Consider the following 19,532-nt stretch of genomic DNA (forward strand, 5'->3'; position numbering starts at 1 on the left):
CTCGTTCAGAATCGGACATCGCTACTCTTGAGCTATCATTATAAAATAGCCTACTATTATTTTAAAATACAATGAGCGAAAATAGTGATTTTTTATGTCATCTTGCTATTTCGTTCAAAGAAAATATATTTTAATGGAAAAAACTATCTAAAAGACACAAACTGAATCCATCCTGTCCTCGCGCCACCCCCGTCTCTTCCTTCCAGTTGGTCCAGACTGGATTAGAGCGCTGCAGCATCAGCGGATGATGAGGAGTGAAGGCCGGGCCGCTGCGCCCCTCCACCAGCCGCATGTTCCCGCACACCGGTATCACACAGCCCATAAGAAGTGAGCCGGTGGACTCTAGAGGATAGTAACCTTTTTTGGGGGGCATAGCCACTTAACAGAAACGGATTTCCTCACCAAAGCCCACGTTTAAAACTCTGCTGGCTGAAATCACTGCAAGCTAGCAGCAACATCCCTTGGCAGCACAGGGGAGACGTGATCCTGTGAGCGGAGCACGAGCACCGCGTACATTCCTCCGGTTGCTGGATGACAAATGCCAAGCCTATGGATACAGAGATTTTTAGTCGGAATGGGGGGAATTGCAGGAATGCTTGTGCCGCTGTTTGGGAAAACCGGTTGTGAAGTTTAACCGCTGCAAAAGCGGTGACTGTGAAGCTCGTGTGTTTTTGCAGTCAGCACAATCAAGGTGACGGCAGCTAGCCCGTTAGCTCTTGAGCTATCCGGGTAGTGTATGACAGGGAACAGAAAACGCACTGAGCGCTTCTGATATCAAAATATCATTATTGTTAAATTGAAAGAGCAAAACACATGATAAATGTGTGTGCACTTTTTATTTTTTGCACGGTGCACCTCCTTATTGGATACTAGTGCTGGAGGAGATGCTTGATATCTGGGCGGGGAGAATAACTTGACATATCTATGAGAATTTGATAATAGTACATATCAAACTTGTGTGCATTTTTTTTTTTTAAGCCGAATATCTTAATGTTAACCCCTTAAGTCCCGTGGTATGTCATATCGATTCTGGCACTGTAACGTTACTGTATATTTTTATAGTGACTGCGTTACTTATGGTTGGTGTCAAGCAATATTGTCGTATCGTCACTATATTAAATGCATTCCGGTATTTGTTTACCGAAAATACACCTGTCTCGGGCTTCTTTCAGGTCGAAATGTCCTGTAAATGAGTCTTTTGTATCAGTTTTTTTGCAAACACACGGGTTTCTCAGAGCGCTGGTAACAGTTAGCTTGGATGCCAACGCTCAGGACGGACAGATGATGATGATGATGATTCACTCCACGGGAATATGAGGAAGTTATCCTGAACCGAGAACACGGCTTCGCGTTCACGAGAACCCTGCGGTTCCCGATGGTGAAATTATCCAGCGGCTGTTTGATGAGCAGCAAACGAAAGCCACCTCTCTTCGGGTCGCCTCTGAAGTCGAGCTGACAGAAGCTGGTGGGGTTTTGTTTGAAAGACTTGAGCAGGGTGTGACCGCACTTCGTTTAAATGTTACATGCTGCACTGTATAAATCCTCAAAGCTCACTATGAACGCAGCCGGGAATTTCTACGTCAACCCGTGTGGATGACACCGCCGCCAGCGCTCGAAAATAAACCGTCGCTAAGGCAAAAGTCAATTTTTTAAATTCTTTCGGCTGAAGAACCGGTCTGTTAGCCATGTAGCTGGCTGCACATGACCGGACTGGACTTCTCTGACTGATGTCTAGGGTGTCACATCTTTTTTTAGTGTGTTGTACGTGTAAGTGTAGATGTATAGCGTGGTTATTTTAGAGTCGTCGTTGTGACTGTTTCTGGTTGCTATGGCATTTTTAAACGGTCCCAGACTGCTGGACTGGGCAAACTCTCCTCCGCATTTACAGTTCAACAAATATGTCCTGACTGGTTATAGACCCATTTCCTCCGTCCAGGAGTGTATCAAGAGTCTCTTCTATCTGCACAATGAGCTGGGAAACATCTACACACATGGTGAGTGAGATAAGTTATTGCCTCCAAAGAGGAAGCTGACAGTATAAGTTACCCTCTCTCTTTATGTGCTTGTTAACTTACATGTCATCTGCTTCACTTTTTGTGTCACTGTATTACTTAAATAAAATAAAAAAACTTTATGCTTAAAACTTATGCATAACTTCAATCATGTTAGTAAGAGCTTTACCCATCCTGGCTGCTTCGGTCTTACCAGTATTTGCATTTGTATTACCCATTCATAGCTATAGTCTAAACCCTATTTAAATTATCAGTGTTGCTATAGCCTACCATCAGAAACAGGAATTGGTCTATATTTCCTACCCAAGGAATGAGCGTTTGTAAACTGCATCTTGCTGGCTCTTTCATAAAACTACGTGTTAATGGAATAGTTCACCTGAAAATGGTCATTATTTATTTATGCTCATATTGGTCTTAACTTGTATGAATTTCTTCTGTTTAAACACAAAGGAGCAGATTTTAAGCATGTCCTGAATGTTCTCTTTTTCATGCAGTGACATCTTCAGTCCTCATTCATTGTCAAGCTTGAAAAATTGAGCAAAATCAGTGTAAAAAAAGTAGTCCACATGACTTGTGTGCTAAATATTTTAAAGTCTTAAGGCCAACTCTAACTTCTTATGGCCAAACCTAACCAACACGGACAATCATCATATTGTAGTACATCAGTTCACAGACATTCCCCAACCTGAAAAAACATGATCCAACATGTCCAATAAGCGAAAACAAGTGTAGACCAAGGCTGTGTCCAAAATCACACCTATACCCTCATTCACTATTCCCTACATTAGTACACTAGTCTAATATAGTTCACTTGGGGAAGTGAATGAAAACGAGTGAGCAAATTCGGACACTGAGTGTGCCTGAAGGGCTGCCACTTTTGCATAGTTTGTTGTTTAATTATTTGAAACTTACCAAACTGGAAGCTCCAGTAGTAAGATGAAAAGATTTATCTTGAACTATATCAAGGAAACTATGTATAAACTTTAATTAAACAATTTAATAATCAATAAAAAAGGAATTTATATCTGTACAGGGTAGCCGCGGGGTCTTAAAAGTCATGTTTCTAAATTAAGGCCTTAAAAAGTCTTAAATTCCGTTGTCCAAGACTTAATTTTTTAAACGAAGGTCTTAAATTTCATTATTCAAAGTCAACCAGACTGCAATGCAAGGTGAAATGGGGGAAAAAACAACAACAACGTGAAAATTCAACAGCGTTTAGCGTAACGTCAGAGAACGTCTAATTTCTTGGCACTTTGCAGTGTATTGTTGAATGAGTTTTTTTACAATAAATGTATTTTTAATTAAAACATTTGTTAGTAATAGTCATTATTGGGATTTGATCTGGTGTTTTACGACTGCATAATGGGTTCGATGTAGGTCTTAATTTTCATTAAAGTGGTCTTAAAAAGGTCTTTAAAAAGTCTTAAATTTGGGGTGATCAAACCTGGGGAAACTCTGCTGTATGATGTTACACTGTAGCCACAGTAGACCAGCGGTTTGGAAAATGGATGGATGGATGATTCAGCGCCATCTTCTGGCGAGACTCGGGAATTAATTCGTTGCGCTACTTTCACAGTGCATTATGGGTATTTTCTAGCCATTGAGCGTTCATTGGTTGTACACTCGTTATTGCGGTGCATTGTGGGATTGAATGAGTGCATTCAATAATGGCCACTATAGTTTTGGACACCAAACACAAATGGCTGTCCCCTCCCCTTAAATAGTGCCCTATTTAAGGGTAAAGGGGGCGATCTCGGACATAGCCCAAGTGTGCTGCACATGTCCTGAAAAGTGATGCCAAAACATTTGGCTTGTGATATGAGCTAAACTAAAAAAATAGAATTACTCTTGAAGTAATTATTTTCCAAAGATGATTTCTGTCATTTTAGGTAGTTCTTATTACGCAGACGTGTGTTCAATGCTCGTTTTTCCAGTAAGTTTGGTTTTAGTTAGCCTAGTTATTTGATGCTATAAAAACGGGCTGTAATGTCATGATCGACAGCTGTGCTTGCAATTGAATCTTCAGGAGCGGGTGTATGGGCGGGATCTTGATACTGCCGCTCCACATAAAGCCCGGGACACTCCAAGCCTCTCGCTGGCTGTCTCAGCCTAAAAGCTGCTTTTGAACACATCAAAAGGACTAAAGGCGACTGTCAGCTTTCACGTGTGTTCTGCGCCTGCGTGTTAGTAAATATCTGTCTATATCAGCAGGCATCAATAGTCTGACTATTTTCGGCATTCAAAAAGGGAAACCGATACTAAGATGTTATGACATGAAAATATCATGTTATTATAAAAATATTTGCATTTGAATGCTCAGGTAAGATGACATAAAATTATAATAGACTTCTGTCTGTACCGTCTTGACTTCTTTGCTCGCTTTCATCACTTTCGCTTTTATTCTCGTGCATTGACTTGTTTGCTAAGCCGAACAGCCAATCAGAGTCCTCTCTCTCATTGACGGCAAAAACCCAGACGGCGTATGACTAGAGCCATTGGTGCGGAACACACCGAAAAAACTAATCCTACTGATGCTCAAAAACAGCTGACAGTGCCTGACGGCCGACCATAGGCTTCGTGTGTCCCAGCCTTTAGGATCACTGCTGCGCAGACTCGGGCTCCAAATGACGTAATCGGCAACGACCGTTTCAGGGATATTTTGGCCTAATTTTTCTACAGTGGAAGGAAATGGAGGTTTGTTCACTGCAGGGTCCCCTTAACTGTGGGGCTGCACCGGCTTTGTGATTTTGTGTCCTTTTTTAACATTGACATCTTCAAACACCATTGAATGGAAAAGACAGACCAGTACATTCTTCAAAATATCTCCTTTTCTTTTCCGCAAAAGAAAGAAAGTCATAAGGCCAATTCACACTGCACAAACGCCAACAAACAAAATTTGTTGGGTTTCGTTGGAACAGTGTGTTGCCCCTGTCGGCATCTGTTGGTGTTGGTCAAGGTTTGTTTTTACCCGACTGTTCAATCAGTGCTTGTCACTGTCTTTTGGGGCAGTGTGAACATGACAGTTACTTTTCATAAAGTTATAAAATAAATCCAACGGCCAACTGATTTGTTGGGGTTTGTCTGTGCAGTGTGAATTAGCCTATACAGGGTTGGAACGTCATGAGGGTGAATTAATGACACAATTTTCATTTTGGGTGAAATATCCCTTTCAATTATTGTACAGCTACACCAAGAAATGCAAAGACCGGCATCTCTCCATCCCACTCTGTGGTTTTGTACATCACTATGCTGCAGTTTGTTATAGGGATGTCCCTAGTCGATCTCAAAGATCCTTTATTTTATGAAAGCTGTCATGCTGGTGTCGTGCAGTAGGTTGTGGATAATTCTCCTTCAAGTTGGTTTGCCAACTGCCATTAAAAGGAAAAAAAGAAGCTTAAATAATTGTGTGTGCCAATGAGGTCTATTCTGCTAGCATGTCACACACACGCATGTTTGAGCTTCTGCGTTTAGCATATTTGATGCACACTTTTGTTACGAATCCCTCGAAAGTAATTTATTTACTGTTTATTTTTATCTGCCCTAAGACTGTCTGAGACATTGCTATGGGTTGCGTCTTGCTTCGAACTTGACTGACAGAATGGCATTCTGGTACTGTGAGCGTCATGCTTTCTAAACTTATCTCCACTTTTTTTTTTCTTTTTGTTGCAATTAAGGCTCCGATATACTTCAAGCAAAATCGAAGAATGAACTGTCATTTCGGACAAAATCAGAGCAAAATGAAATTCGTTTAGAGTTTGTTTTGGGAGTTCAAAACAGCTTGTCAAAGCGAACTTTACAGAAAAGTTTGCTCCGGCTAGCCAACATCTTCGTACTACCATTCAATTGATACTTTGCAGTCACGTGACTACCACGGATACCTGGCGGGCAACAAACGGGTATTTTCAACGTTGAGTCCTGTAGTTCCAGGACTTTCTAGTAGCTATCAAGTCTGTTAGGGAGCTAGCTGCATAACTATGGACTAGGATTAACTCCAAGGTATAAATTGTGTAAAGCAGACAAGTTTTTTTAAGATAATCGAGCAGTAATAATTCCTCCATAAATAATCTAGAGCTGTTGGGTCATCTCTGGTTCTCATTGAAAATCATAGATATCGCAAACCTCAAAACAACCTATCACACACTTCTGTTATTGTTAGCAAAAGACGACAGCTGTTACTGTCTACTGTCTATGGTTACTGTGCGTTCACACCGCCACCGGCGAGAGCGTCAAAGTGCCCGGAAATCATTCATTTTCAATGAATTTTGCCGCTCTCGCCGGCGGCGGTGTGAACGTACAGTTAGCCTAGCTTAGACTCATAACACAAGCAGCTGACTCGCCGAACCAGCTGGTGAATACTGGTGGTGTTGATTGACAAAACTACAGTAACTTAAAGACATGATTAATTACATGATCATACACCCATTGTATTCAAACAAATGTTGAATTTACATTTGATGATAATTTGCACAGACGTGTATACTGTGAAGGTTGCTTATCTCATCTGCGGTTAGTGCATCCAATTGCACAAAGTTATCTGGCATGTCGTTTACACCTCAAAACACCAACTTTTGTATAGTAAAACTGGCGACCCTTGATTAGTTTACTGGGTTTCATTGCTGGAGAACGACGTTCTTGCCCGCCAGCCAGTACTTGTGACGTCACGTGCAAAGTATCAATAACGTAATAGATAGGTGTGCTCTGAGGCTCCGCCTTCATTCACATGGAAATCTTCTCCGGTTCATTTCTTCTGTTCAGTTCGTCGAGGTCAGTCATCCGCACGTGAAAACATGAACGCAATGAAGTTATACACTTCTGATGAAATGAGACACTGACACTGTTTTTCATGTTTAATTAAATGTAAAGCTGCTTACTTTTAAGCAATCAATTGTGTGCTTTATAAATAAACGTGATGTGACTTTACAAGAGTGCTGAATTGCAGAGCTCGTGCAAACATATCCATGTTGCTATGATCAGATGATTTTCCTATGCTTTCTTAAAAAATGCTTGCTGTTTTCTAATTTTTGTTTTCTGTTCATTTTGTTATTGTGAGGAAAGCGCACAGAACATATTTAGATTTCGAACTTCTTTTTACCCATAAGTGAAGAACGAAAAAGAACCATAAATATATATCTGGGCCTTTATTTTTTTCAGAATCAGAAAGAGCTTTATTGCCAACTATGCTTACACATAAAGGAATTTGTCTTGGTGACAGAAGCTTCCTGTGCACAGACAGAATGACAGCAAGACAGATAATAAAAATAAAATAAGTGAATAAAAATAAATATATAAAAAATACACCATAAACAAAATAGATAATGGACAATATATGCACAGTATACAGGTATGTTAAATAGAGTGGAAGGGAATGTGAATATGAGGTATTGAATGCTAAATAAATACAAGTATAAATAGCGTTGTGCATTGCACGTTTATTGCAAAGTGGGGGCATTTAACTGTTCATGAGGTAGATGGCCTGAGGAAAGAAACTTTTATTGTGTCTATATATGGTATGGGGCTTTTCTCTTAAACAGATACATCTTAATCTGACAACCATGCGCACACGCTCTCTCTGAGCTGCGCTGATAATCTGATAATACCGACAAACATGTTGGAGTTTAACGATGTCCATTGTGAAATTCTGATCGAATGAAAATGTCATGCAACCAGTCTGTGCTCCTTAACTAGGCTGCTACTATCTGCTAGCAACCTGTGAAAATTTGTTATAAATCCAAACAGGATTCTTGACCATATTGTTTGCGACCATGGTTGTTGAATAAATGCAGTCTGTGCGACCTTTGTGCTACAATAAAAAAGTAAAAATTTTACATAATTTGGTATAATTGGAATTAATATTAGGAATTTCACTTGTCAGCATGATTTTTCATAATGTAAAGCACTTGAAAACTACAGAGCCACTGTCTGTTTGCAGTATTTAGACATCTCAAAAATGGGGAAAAAAAGAAAAAAAGTATAATTTTTGCTGAATCTGTGTTTTGTCATATATATATATATACAGTGATGAAAATAAGTATTTGAACACCCTGCTGAACTTTGCAAGTTCTCCCACTTAGAAATCATGGAGGGGTCTGAAATTGTCATCGTAGGTGCATGTCCACTGTGAGAGACATAATCTAAAAAAAAAAAAAAAATCCAGAAATCACAATGTATGATTTTTTAACTATTTATTTGTATGATACAGCTGCAAATAAGTATTTGAACACCTGAGAAAATCAATGTTAATATTTGGTACAGTAGCCTTTGTTTGCAATTACAGAGGTCAAACGTTTCCTGGGCAATTCCACGCAAAACTGTCACATCCATAACGCCAGCACAATGCCATTGTATTTAGTTGGCGTTATGGATGTGACAGTTTTGCGTGGAATTGCCCTCCTGTAGTTTTTCACCAGGTTTGCACACACTGCAGGAGGGATTTTGGCCCACTCCTCCACACAGATCTTCTCTAGATCAGTCAGGTTTCTGGGCTGTCGCTGAGAAACACGGAGTTTGAGCTCCCTCCAAAGATTCTCTGTTGGGTTTAGGTCTGGAGACTGGCTAGGCCATGCCAGAACCTTGATATGCTTCTTACAGAGCCACTCCTTGGTTATCCTGGCTGTGTGCTTCGGGTCATTGTCATGTTGGAAGACCCAGCCTCGACCCATCTTCAATGCTCTAACTGAGGGAAGGAGGTTGTTCCCCAAAATCTCGCAATACATGGCCCCGGTCATCCTCTCCTTAACACAGTGCAGTCGCCCTGTCCCATGTGCAGAAAAACACCCCCAAAGCATGATGCTACCACCCCCATGCTTCACAGTAGGGATGGTGTTCTTGGGATGGTACTCATCATTCTTCTTCCTCCAAACACGTTTAGTGGAATTATGACCAAAAAGTTCTATTTTGGTCTCATCTGACCACATGACTTTCTTCCATGACTCCTCTGGATCATCCAAATGGTCATTGGCAAACTTAAGACGGGCCTTGACATGTGCTGGTTTAAGCAGGGGAACCTTCCGTGCCATGCATGATTTCAAACCATGACGTATTAGTGTATTACCAACAGTAACCTTGGAAACGGTGGTCCCAGCTCTTTTCAGGTCATTGACCAGCTCCTCCCGTGTAGTTCTGGGCTGATTTCTCACCTTTCTTAGGATCATTGAGACCCCACGAGGTGAGATCTTGCATGGAGCCCCAGTCCGAGGGAGATTGACAGTCATGTTTAGCTTCTTCCATTTTCTAATGATTGCTCCAACAGTGGACCTTTTTTCACCAAGCTGCTTGGCAGTTTCCCCGTAGCCCTTTCCAGCCTTGTGGAGGTGTACAATTTTGTCTCTAGTGTATTTGGACAGCTCTTTGGTCTTGGCCATGTTAGTAGTTGGATTCTTACTGATTGTATGGGGTGGACAGGTGTTTTTATGCAGCTAACGACCTCAAACAGGTGCATCTAATTTAGGATAATAAATGGAGTGGAGGTGGACATTTTAAAGGCAGACTAACAGGTCTTTGAGGGTCAGAATTCTAGCTGATAGACAGGTGTTCAAATACTTATTTGCAGCTGTATCATACAAATAAATAGTTAAAAAATCATATATTGTGATTTCTGGATTTTTTTTTTTTAGATTATGTCTCTCACAGTGGACATGCACCTACGATGACAATTTCAGACCCCTCCATGATTTCCAAGTGGGAGAACTTGCAAAATAGCAGGGTGTTCAAATACTTATTTTCCTCACTGTATATATATAGGCTATATAGAGAGAGAGAGATTGTATATAATTTCAAATGAGGAAATTGTGATTAATAATCTTTATGGAATTAGCCTACTCCATAGTTAATAGATGCCGCTGCCCATGAGAAACTCTGCACGCACGGCCCTGTATACATTGGATTTATTTTAATAACTTTAATGTAGGCCTACTTGAAGTGTGCACCAAGCACTAGGAAAATACAAGTATCGGATCAGGACTCAGTATCAGTAGATATATACTCAATATTCAGTGACTTGGATTGGATCAGATCGGGGGCACAAAAAAGTAATTTGTGTTGAATTGTTGTATTGCAGTGAGCAGTGTCTAGATAAGCATTTTAGTGCATTGGTTGCCGAGAGGAAATATATAAAATTGTATAATCAGGCATAAATGTCATCTCCAAAGGAATTTCTGCTTGTAAACTTGTAGGCTCAATTTCAGTCCTGTGTGGAACCATCAAGCTGGGTCACGAGTTGCCTGCAGGTGTACTGTCATATACACCCTTCCCTTCCGAGAAACTCCCATGTTAACTAGTAATATTTTGTTGGTGCTATACAGAGCTACAGTATACAAAGTTTCAAACATCGTCCAGAATACTATAAGCTAGGGTGAAAGAATTAGTAAAAGCATATATATATATATATATATATATATATATATATATATATATATATATATATATATATATATATATATATATATATATAATAAAAGTCTTATTATATTGTTTTATGATGAAGAGTGACACATTCACACTAATTTACATTACTTAAAACCGGAGATAAACACGTCATCTGTGCACACTCTCAAATTTGCTGTGTGTTCTCAAGCCAATGCTATTTCAGAGTATATTTCAGAGTGTTCTGGCCTACTGTAGTCAAATAAGCAGAAATTAGAGGTTTAAATTGAGCTTAACTTAGTTTACACAGCTTAACTTAGTTTACACAGCTTAACTTGACCCAAGAGATGAATTTGCTATATGATAGCAACTGAGTTGCACCTGGTTGTCCTTTTTTAAGCTGAAATATAGGAGCATTTGTTCTGTCTCTCTCTACTGTTTTGTCTGGTATAAATACCTCCTGTTAGAGTTTGTAAAGAAGCACTGACAATAATGAAGATGGAGGAATAAAGATTCCTTGTAGATATTGTCTTTTTTTTTTAACACAGGCCTATTTCCATTCTTGCATTTGAATGCAATCGATGTGCATGATCCTTTACAGTTTGCTTTGTATTTAAGTTTTACTTTGCATGATTCGTATGCACAATTTAATCCCATGTTTGCATGCCATGTCTTCACAGCAACATTTGTTGTTCTTCATAGGTTCCTACCTGTAACATCTGCTGTTTAAAACTGCTGTTTAAAGAAAGATTTAGCTCTCAGCCTGACACTTGACTATGACTATTAATCTTTTCTGATCTGTTCCTGGTCTTACCACATTACTGACGTTTTTTAGGTCTGTGGGCTTCTCTAAACCATATTCTCTTTGTCTGGCCACTGATGGAGGGCTATGATCTGATAGCAGGCTTCTGCATAAATTGATTGACACTTGCACTAAACTGAAGGCCCCCGGGAACGCGATTTATAGATTATCATGACAGAATATGCTAATCAGTGACTAGAAGATAACTACACATAAGCTACATAAATTCATCAACTAACTATTCAAAAATGTTGTCTACATGTTGTCACTTCTTCTTGAGTCTCTCCATCTTTGTATGATTTGGACATAAAAGGCTAAAAGTTTTTTAAATTTTCAGGACACAAGCTGTTGCAGCTCCGCTCCCTGTGCTGGGAGCAGCAGCTCATTTTCATTTAAAGGGACAGACACAAAAACGGTGCGTTTTTGCTCACCCTCAAAAAGTGACAATTTTAACATGCTATATAACAATATCTGGGGTATTTTGAGCTAAAACTTCACAGACACACTCGGGGGACATCAAAGACTTATTTTACATCATGTGAAAAGGGCATTATACCACCCCTTTAATGAAATCTGAGAGATGTCTGTCCCTCCATTGACAGTCCACGCAACTACCACTTTGATGCTTCAAAAAATATTTTTTTTGGTGAACTATTAACCCTTAACCCTTTATGCATTGAAAGTGTCCTTTTGACACTTTTAATAGGCTAAAGTGTGCATCAACTCTCCAACTACTATAACAATCATGCTTTGTTAAATGATAATTATGAAATAAAAAGTTGTAATTTTGAAAGTCAATTATGAATTATGATAGTTATGATTTACCAAATCATTATATAAGCTATACAGTTGTAATCGAAATTATTCAACTCCCATTACAAATCAGGTTTATTAGGAAAATTTATAGACTTTCAGCTGATTGCAATGAACAAATCAAACAAAAGTAGGCCTTATTGAAATATCTCAACACAACAAATGTTCCAAGTGGTTTCCCCAAATTCAACTGAAAATGCAACTTTTAATGACTTCTGCAGTCTCAAAATTATTTAACCCCATTCATCATGGCAAGCATCTTTAGTACTTAGCAGAACACGCTTTTGCTGTTATGACCTGCTGCAAAGCTACCTTAGCTCATCTTAGCTTTTTCTGTCCAGGTAGTGTAACCACTGTTCCTCTAACTTTGAACTTAAGACTTTCCAACAATGTCTCTAGGAACATTTAGTGCCTTCGCTATCTTTTTGTATCCTCCTGTTCCTTGTTTGTGAAGGGCGATGATATCTTCTCTTAACTTTTTGGACCATTCTTTTGACATATTTCTAACATGCAGTCAAATGTGACACTCAACAAACCTAGTTCAAATATTTCATGTGTTCTAGTTCAAACACACCTGGTGCAACTAATGAAGCCGATTTGTGCTGTTGTGAGGGATTCAATTCAGGGGGTTGAATAATTTTGAAACTGCAGAAGTCATTAAAAGTTGCATTTTCAGTTGAATTTGGGGTAACCACTTGAAAAATTTGTTGTGTTGAGCTATTTCAATTACTTTTGTTTGACTTATTCATTGCACAAAGCTGAAAGTCTGTCAATTTTGCCAATAAACCTGATTTGAAATGGGGTTTGAAAAATTTCGATTACAACTATATATATATATATATATATATATATATATATATATATATATTATACATTATGTACAAAGCATAAGTGCCACTCAAATGCATGTACTTTTCTAGGGTAAAGTGCATGTTCTCTAACAATAGTGTCTTTGTCAAAGTGAGAGTTAAGCCAACAGAGATAACTCACTCAAAATAGAAGTGCTAGAAGGCATTGGTGCTTTTACCTGACCAGGGTAAGTCATTTGATATTGGGGTGAATGACAGCGGCTAAGAGAGATTCACAAATAACCAGAAGATTGTTCAAGATTGTCTTTTTCTTGTACTTTGAGTCTCTGTTATAAAGCCACAAACTGTTTTTTACTGCTAAAGATCTTTGTTTTAGCATGTAGTTTGCATTTTGGCAGCTGCTGCTAAAATTAGCACAGCAAAGCCACTGAGACCCTCATTGCACTGGGCCGTACCCTGGGCCTCCATAAATCCATGTGTTGTTTAGGCGGCAGCGATTCAACTCAAGGGACGTGATGAAACACTGTAGGGCCTGTCTGAGCATAATGTCCAAAAACAACTTTCTCGCTCTCTTCATGGGCCGTGTGTGTTTTAACAGCACTTTACGCGTCTTCAGTACACAATGACCCTCCTGAGCCTCGTCGTCTCATTGTTTCTTTTTCTTCACTCAGGAATCCCTCTGCTCTGCTTCTTGGTGCTGCTCCCGCTCAACATCCCCTGGTCGCAGATCACCGTGACGTGGCTCGGCGTGGTGCACTTCCTGGCCTGCTTGTCGCCGCAGCTGGGCTCAGTAGTCTACCACCTCTTCATGAACCATGAGGGCGGCGAGCCCGTCTATAAAACCCTGCTCACGCTAGATATGTGCGGAATCTGCATGATCAACACGCTAGGTCAGCATCTCAAACTGCGGTTAGATCAATCCGAACTCTCCATCACATTATCTCTCAGTACATCTTTTCAATTCTGTTCTCTATTTTCCTCTGCTGATTTTTTTCCTGACACCTCAAATTTGATATTTTTGTACAGGTTGTTCAAACCTGATGAGGTCACCTGATGAACTGATGTGTCATCAGGTCATTTTTAGCTGTGATTACCAAAAACAGGCTGCGTTGCGATAGAGACCTGTGTCACAGCAGCCCAATGAATAAGTAAAATGTGCGTTTCCCCCTTATCTGTGCGTACTCATGTTATATCGTTGAAAACAGTGTTGCTCAACATGCTGTTACAAAGGAAATAAAGAAACAAAGAGAAAACAAAAGGAATCCATTGAAGTGCCTTACAACAAGACAGTTTTCTCTGTTGTCGTGTCAAGCAGCACTGAAAAGCTGAAAAGGCACTTTCACAGCACTTCCATTGTCTCTTGCTCTGTTTATTTGATAAATATCTTGTCAAATTTAAAGTGCTTTTTCTTAGTTTTTATAATTTTCGACCATATAGTTGGGAAACAAAGGAACATTATAAATATATATATATATATTTATGATATTTTATTATTTGTATATATAATTTGGGGTGATTGTATATATTAGGGATGATAACCGTCCAATGCCATCCTGAAATATTGCTATCATATTTATTTCAGTAAATATGCCATTTTTTTTACAGTGTACAGTGGGAAGCAGGTGTGTTAAATACACTTAAAATTCACCTATGCTTGAATGATGAACTATACAGTTGAATATTAGGTAACAAGTTTAGCTTGTCATCTTATTAACACTATGTTTTGGTTCACAGGAGCTCTACCCATCGTGTACAGCACTCTTCTCTGCTACCCCTTCACCCGCACAGTGGCTCTGCTGATGTACATCCTGCTATCCAGTTACGCCATCTACTGTGCCATCACAGCACGAAGCAGAGTGCGGCGTCTGCGTTCCTTCGCCTGGCAGCTGCTTTACCGCTTCTCGTTTTTCCTTCTGCGCTCGGTAGGTGTGGGCGGAGGGAGTCCCACCTCACTGCGCCACTTTCTCACCATGGATGCACTAGCAGTGTTGGGCGGCGTCATCAATATCACGCGAATCCCTGAGCGTTTCCGCCCGGGCCTCTTTGACTACTGGTGCAACAGCCATCAAATCATGCATGTGCTGGTGGTAGTCTCCATACTGTACTTACACTGGGGAGTGCTGGATGACTTATTGTGGATCAACACCTATCACTGTCCCACAGACTGACAGTGGCCCCTGCTAGCCTGGAATCGTGGGTAATAGGGCGCGAGGACCTCTTTTAGTAATGAGTCGTCTGGGAATGCGACGTCATTGGGCAAAGAACGGTATGGGTTGGGGGGAGACTGTTGTGCTTTGTATATAAATGTGTGCACGAAAGTCCATAAGAAGTGTTTTACATGTTTTTTAGGAGACACCAGTGCCAGCTTCGACACACATGCTTGTTTGTGCTGTCAGTAGCCAGAATGTACATATCTGTGTTTGCATAAACATTGTCTGTGCATGGCACTGTTTAGACCTACTAGCTCAAACAAAGGCAAATTTTTTTTTGGTTCGAGACCTACACACATAGGCGTATACACACACACACAGGATCTGACATCTTCTGATGTCATATATTCACCAGCGTTTAAGGCATTTATTAAATAGCCACTAAGTTTAGTTTAGCTGAACAATAAAAGATAATATTGAGCCCTCAAATGATTGGCTCTCGAAAAGCGAGATTTACCGTATCACAATCTAAAACTCGTTGCTCAAAATAGCATGGCTTTTGTGAAAACTAATTACGGTTTGTCTCTATTCTCAATTTTGCTGGTGACACAAACAAAGATCGCTGGTGTGGAAATGTATCCACCTCCAACTTTCAACTTGCTACTCTATTGCAGACTATGCAGCATATCAGATGTTATATCAATGCTAACACTACACACACACAAAATGTACTGTAAGTCCAGTCTCACAGCAACATTTACTGGAAATACTTGAGTTTATTTTAGCTGTTTTATCATGCTCGTGTCTTTTTTCATGCCGTCTCCCTGTTCAGGTCCATATTTTTCACATTCATGCCAGTTAGCTGTAAGTGAAGGGTGAAGGGGTCATTCCTTGGGTTGTATCCTTTATTTATTTATTTATTTATTTATTTATTTATTTATTTATTTGCTAGGTGATTAAATTTGCTGAGTGCTCTTTTTAATTTTTGGATTGCCCTCTGTGACTTTGATCATGTTTGTTAGCATCTAAGGGGCATTTATTTAATGCCGTTTTTTTGCAGGAGCACGTCTAATAACACCCTGGGAAACATTTCACGTTACCTGCAGAAGATATTTTCTCTGTTGTGCCACTGAGCAGTCGATTCAACCTTGTACACTCGTGGTTTTAATATCCTAGTCTGTAGTTTGGAAGATTGGATTTTGTACTGCTCTAAATTAGATTTCATTTCTTCCTGACCTTTAACCTCAATTATCCATGTAACCTTGGATTCAAGACAAAGCAAATTATTTTCTTAATGGCCTGCTGTTTGCACAAAGGCTTTAATTCTCTGCTGGCTATCCTCGACCAATGCACACCTGATGTTCCTGCTTAATCGGATGTGCAAGAGGAATATTACACTCCAGAATGCAGCAATATTACACATGCCGATACACTATGAATTCCCCAATGAAGACTAGGGGAATATTTGGTACTGCTCACTTGTCACTGCCAAATTAATGCTATATATAAGGTTTATCAAAGTCTTAAGTAACGGGATGAATTTGATAGGACATAATTCATAATAGCCCCTCTGATTTGAGATACGTTCCCAAAAAGACTTCAAGTTTAACAGAGCTGAAAAAAGTCCCATCTATATCTACTTAAAATGTGATTTTAAGTAAAAAAAAAAAAAAAAAGCAGATTGCACTATGGAGATGTTGACATCCACCAAATGGGTTGTATTATGTGACTGCATTTTTTGCACATTAGAATTTGTCATGCTTATGCACTACTGAGCGGAACAAACCAAGAATGACCCTTCTAAGGGCTGGTTCACACAAAACGCGTTTTCGTTGTTAAAAACAGTGGAACGGGGAAAAAAACCGCAAGCTCTCGAGACTCGTCTTTTAAAAGTTGAACTTATTTTAATTTGAGTGGCGCGTTTTTAGAGCTTGACGTGAACGCAAAGGTCAAACACATCATGGAATATGCAGCTGCCAATAATGGAAAAGTAGCGCAGTAGAATGTAAAAACGCGTTCTGTGTGAATGGCCCCTATCCCTTCCAACCTCACTAGTTTTAAAGAACGGACAAACAAATGACACAACTGTGATAACTTCGTTGACACAATCACATTGTAGCTTTCAGAATGAACATCAGTGAGGCCTGCCATAAATTTCAGTTCAATTACCTCCAATATCCGTATCACTGGCATTATATTTATCATATTTATGATGATGTTTTACTGTTTGGAAGTTTTTGATGATATTTTGTTTGAATACAACTACTACTGTTTTTTTATTTATTTAATTATTATTATTTTACCAGTTGGGGATCACATATCTTTACATAACCACAGTACTCTGATAGTCCTATTGCAGAGGTCAGACCTATTAGTGTAGAAGCGGTGCATGTTTGGTAGTATGTTGCTCAGATGTATCTGACAAACACTTAAACACACTCTATGCCAAATTATCTGTTTTGGGGCTTCAGGGTGTCACACGTGATGGTCCTGATCTTAGCAGACCAGCATGGTTTTAAATACAAGCCACAAATACAGGCCAATTTATCCCAACCCCTTTAATGCTAATATTAAATGAGAAACATTAGACTCTAAAATCAAGTGGTGCATGGAAATACTAGTAAGCCAATCCCCTTTAACACAACATGCGATTTCCAAATGCTTGTGCAATGCAGTCACTGACATATGTGCTTAATGTGCAGTAACAGAGCAAATGCATCAAATATATCTGTGTATAGAAAGGGAATGAAATCAAGAGAGCAGCCCAGAGGCAATACAACCATATCAAGTAGTTAACTGCACTGTTGATTTTTATTTTCTTTTTTTACCAAAAGGGCTTTGGATCAAAGTGAAAACCAATTAAGAACTTAAAAAGTCCATATGGGTAACGTAAATACCTGTATGTAGACTATATGCATAAAATGCAAGTGGCATACATACTGACATTTTTATATATTCATATTAATATTTAAAGCAACAATGTTGGAAGAAAATGTATTGAATGTTAATGTATTTCATCTCAATGACAGGCCTGGCGGCAGAAAATGCGGTTACATTGTTTAGTAGGGTTAACGTCATAATAATGTATGTACTACTATGATGTCATAATGTCATTAACACGGTCTTTGGTTTTTAAACAGTTTGGTTGGCAAAATCTCTTTTTTTACATTGTGAAAAGTAGGGAGAGGCTGCAATACAGATATTTTGGTTTGAAAAATGGGGATCCTGATATGTAATTACCTCTGAAACCCACTGGATAACTATGCATAATCAAAATTTGTACATATATATATACACAAACATGTTTGTACATGTGAATTCCAAAAACCAGATGTTTTGCCAGTTTTACCAGTCCTGAAAAGAGACAGATTTGTTTTGCTCAGACCATGCCATCCTGGGGTTTCCTCTTCTCAGGGTGCCCTGTCAGTGCTCACTTGTACTGAGTGACCTCAACAACTGATTTCGGGCCAGTTTTCTTTTCATCCTGTCATGTCTTTGCTTGTTCTGGTTAAGATTTGAAACTGAAAAAAAAAAGAAAAAAAAAATGATGACAGTTCTCTGTTTTTAAGGGCAAAGATCGTGATGGCTTGTCAGTCATCAAGCATTTGGACCGTGCATCCTTCTTGATGCATATTGCCTTTGTGGGGCCGAATGTGTCCATAAATGCTGATCAAGAATGTGTTTATTTATATAGTTAAGTGATGTGAGAATGTGCAGAGCATGTTACATTGAAGCCCTAAAGCAAATGGATTGCATCATAACTCATGTTTTAGAGGAGGAACAAGGATGATATTCTCATGGATGATGTTCTCCTGTCTGTATATTCTAAATGTCCTGTGGTAAAAAATAATGACATGATGTATGAAACTATAATAACATTTTGTTTCTTAGTATGCAGGTGCTGGATAGCCTGTTGATGATAATTTAAAAACTACTCAGTTACATCTCGCATTATTATGATATTATTCTGAGATGGATTACCACTATCAATGATAATCATAATTTAAGTACAAAGGCTGAGAATACGAATGCACATAGGATGACAGGAGGTCTCTGAAAGATCTGTCGTTTTTTTAAAGTTTTTTTTTATTTATTTTTACTCATGCTTGTATGTTTCTATTTATTTTGGTTGTTGTTTGGCACCATCTGGTGGCCACAGACAGCACTCTATTGTCTTTATATGTCGGTTACAGCATAAACGATGTTCAGTTGAACCGTGTTGACATTCTGGATGAAGTCAGTCACGAAGGTCACTCGCTGAGCCACGTTGGCCATTTATCTTTCTTTCTTGTTGGTTTATTATGCCTCCTAAACTAATTTATTGCAAAATTTGCTATAGCTTTGGTTTTACATAAACATTTCTTTCTTGTTGTAAATGGGTTTATCTACAAGCGTGTGTCTCTGTTGGTTTATTATATATGGGCCTATATTTCTATATGTCTATTTCTGTCCACGATTACATTTGTTCACACAGACAGATCTTCCAAACCCCATGGTCTCCTGCAGCGATTGTGCAATAAACTGAGGTTTATATTTTTTAAATGGTCTCTTCTTTGTCACTTTCTTAATGGTTTGGAGAAGGACT

General features: G+C 39.1%; 1 protein-coding gene across 1 annotated transcript; it reads left to right on the forward strand.

Moving 5' to 3' along the window:
* Positions 1 to 220: 220 nt before the first annotated feature.
* Positions 221 to 16,189, forward strand: paqr4a (progestin and adipoQ receptor family member IVa). Its single transcript, XM_079885867.1, has 3 exons — positions 221 to 1,994; positions 13,469 to 13,687; positions 14,532 to 16,189. Exons 1-3 carry the CDS (start codon positions 1,829 to 1,831, stop codon positions 14,963 to 14,965), a joined length of 819 nt encoding a protein of 272 aa, XP_079741993.1. The 5' UTR covers positions 221 to 1,828; the 3' UTR covers positions 14,966 to 16,189.
* The last annotated feature ends 3,343 nt before the right edge of the window (positions 16,190 to 19,532 follow it).

The sequence above is a fragment of the Squalius cephalus genome (genome assembly GCF_949319135.1).
Source record: "Squalius cephalus genome assembly, chromosome: 1".
Taxonomy (NCBI): domain Eukaryota; kingdom Metazoa; phylum Chordata; class Actinopteri; order Cypriniformes; family Leuciscidae; genus Squalius; species Squalius cephalus.

Coding starts and splice junctions, on each gene's coding strand:
- paqr4a (XM_079885867.1), top strand. CDS start 1,829: ATGGCATTTTTAAACGGTCCCAGACTGCTGGACTGGGCAAACTCTCCT. Junction 1,995..13,468: donor GGGAAACATCTACACACATG/GTGAGTGAGATA, acceptor TTCTTCACTCAG/GAATCCCTCTGCTCTGCTTC. Junction 13,688..14,531: donor CTGCATGATCAACACGCTAG/GTCAGCATCTCA, acceptor TTTGGTTCACAG/GAGCTCTACCCATCGTGTAC.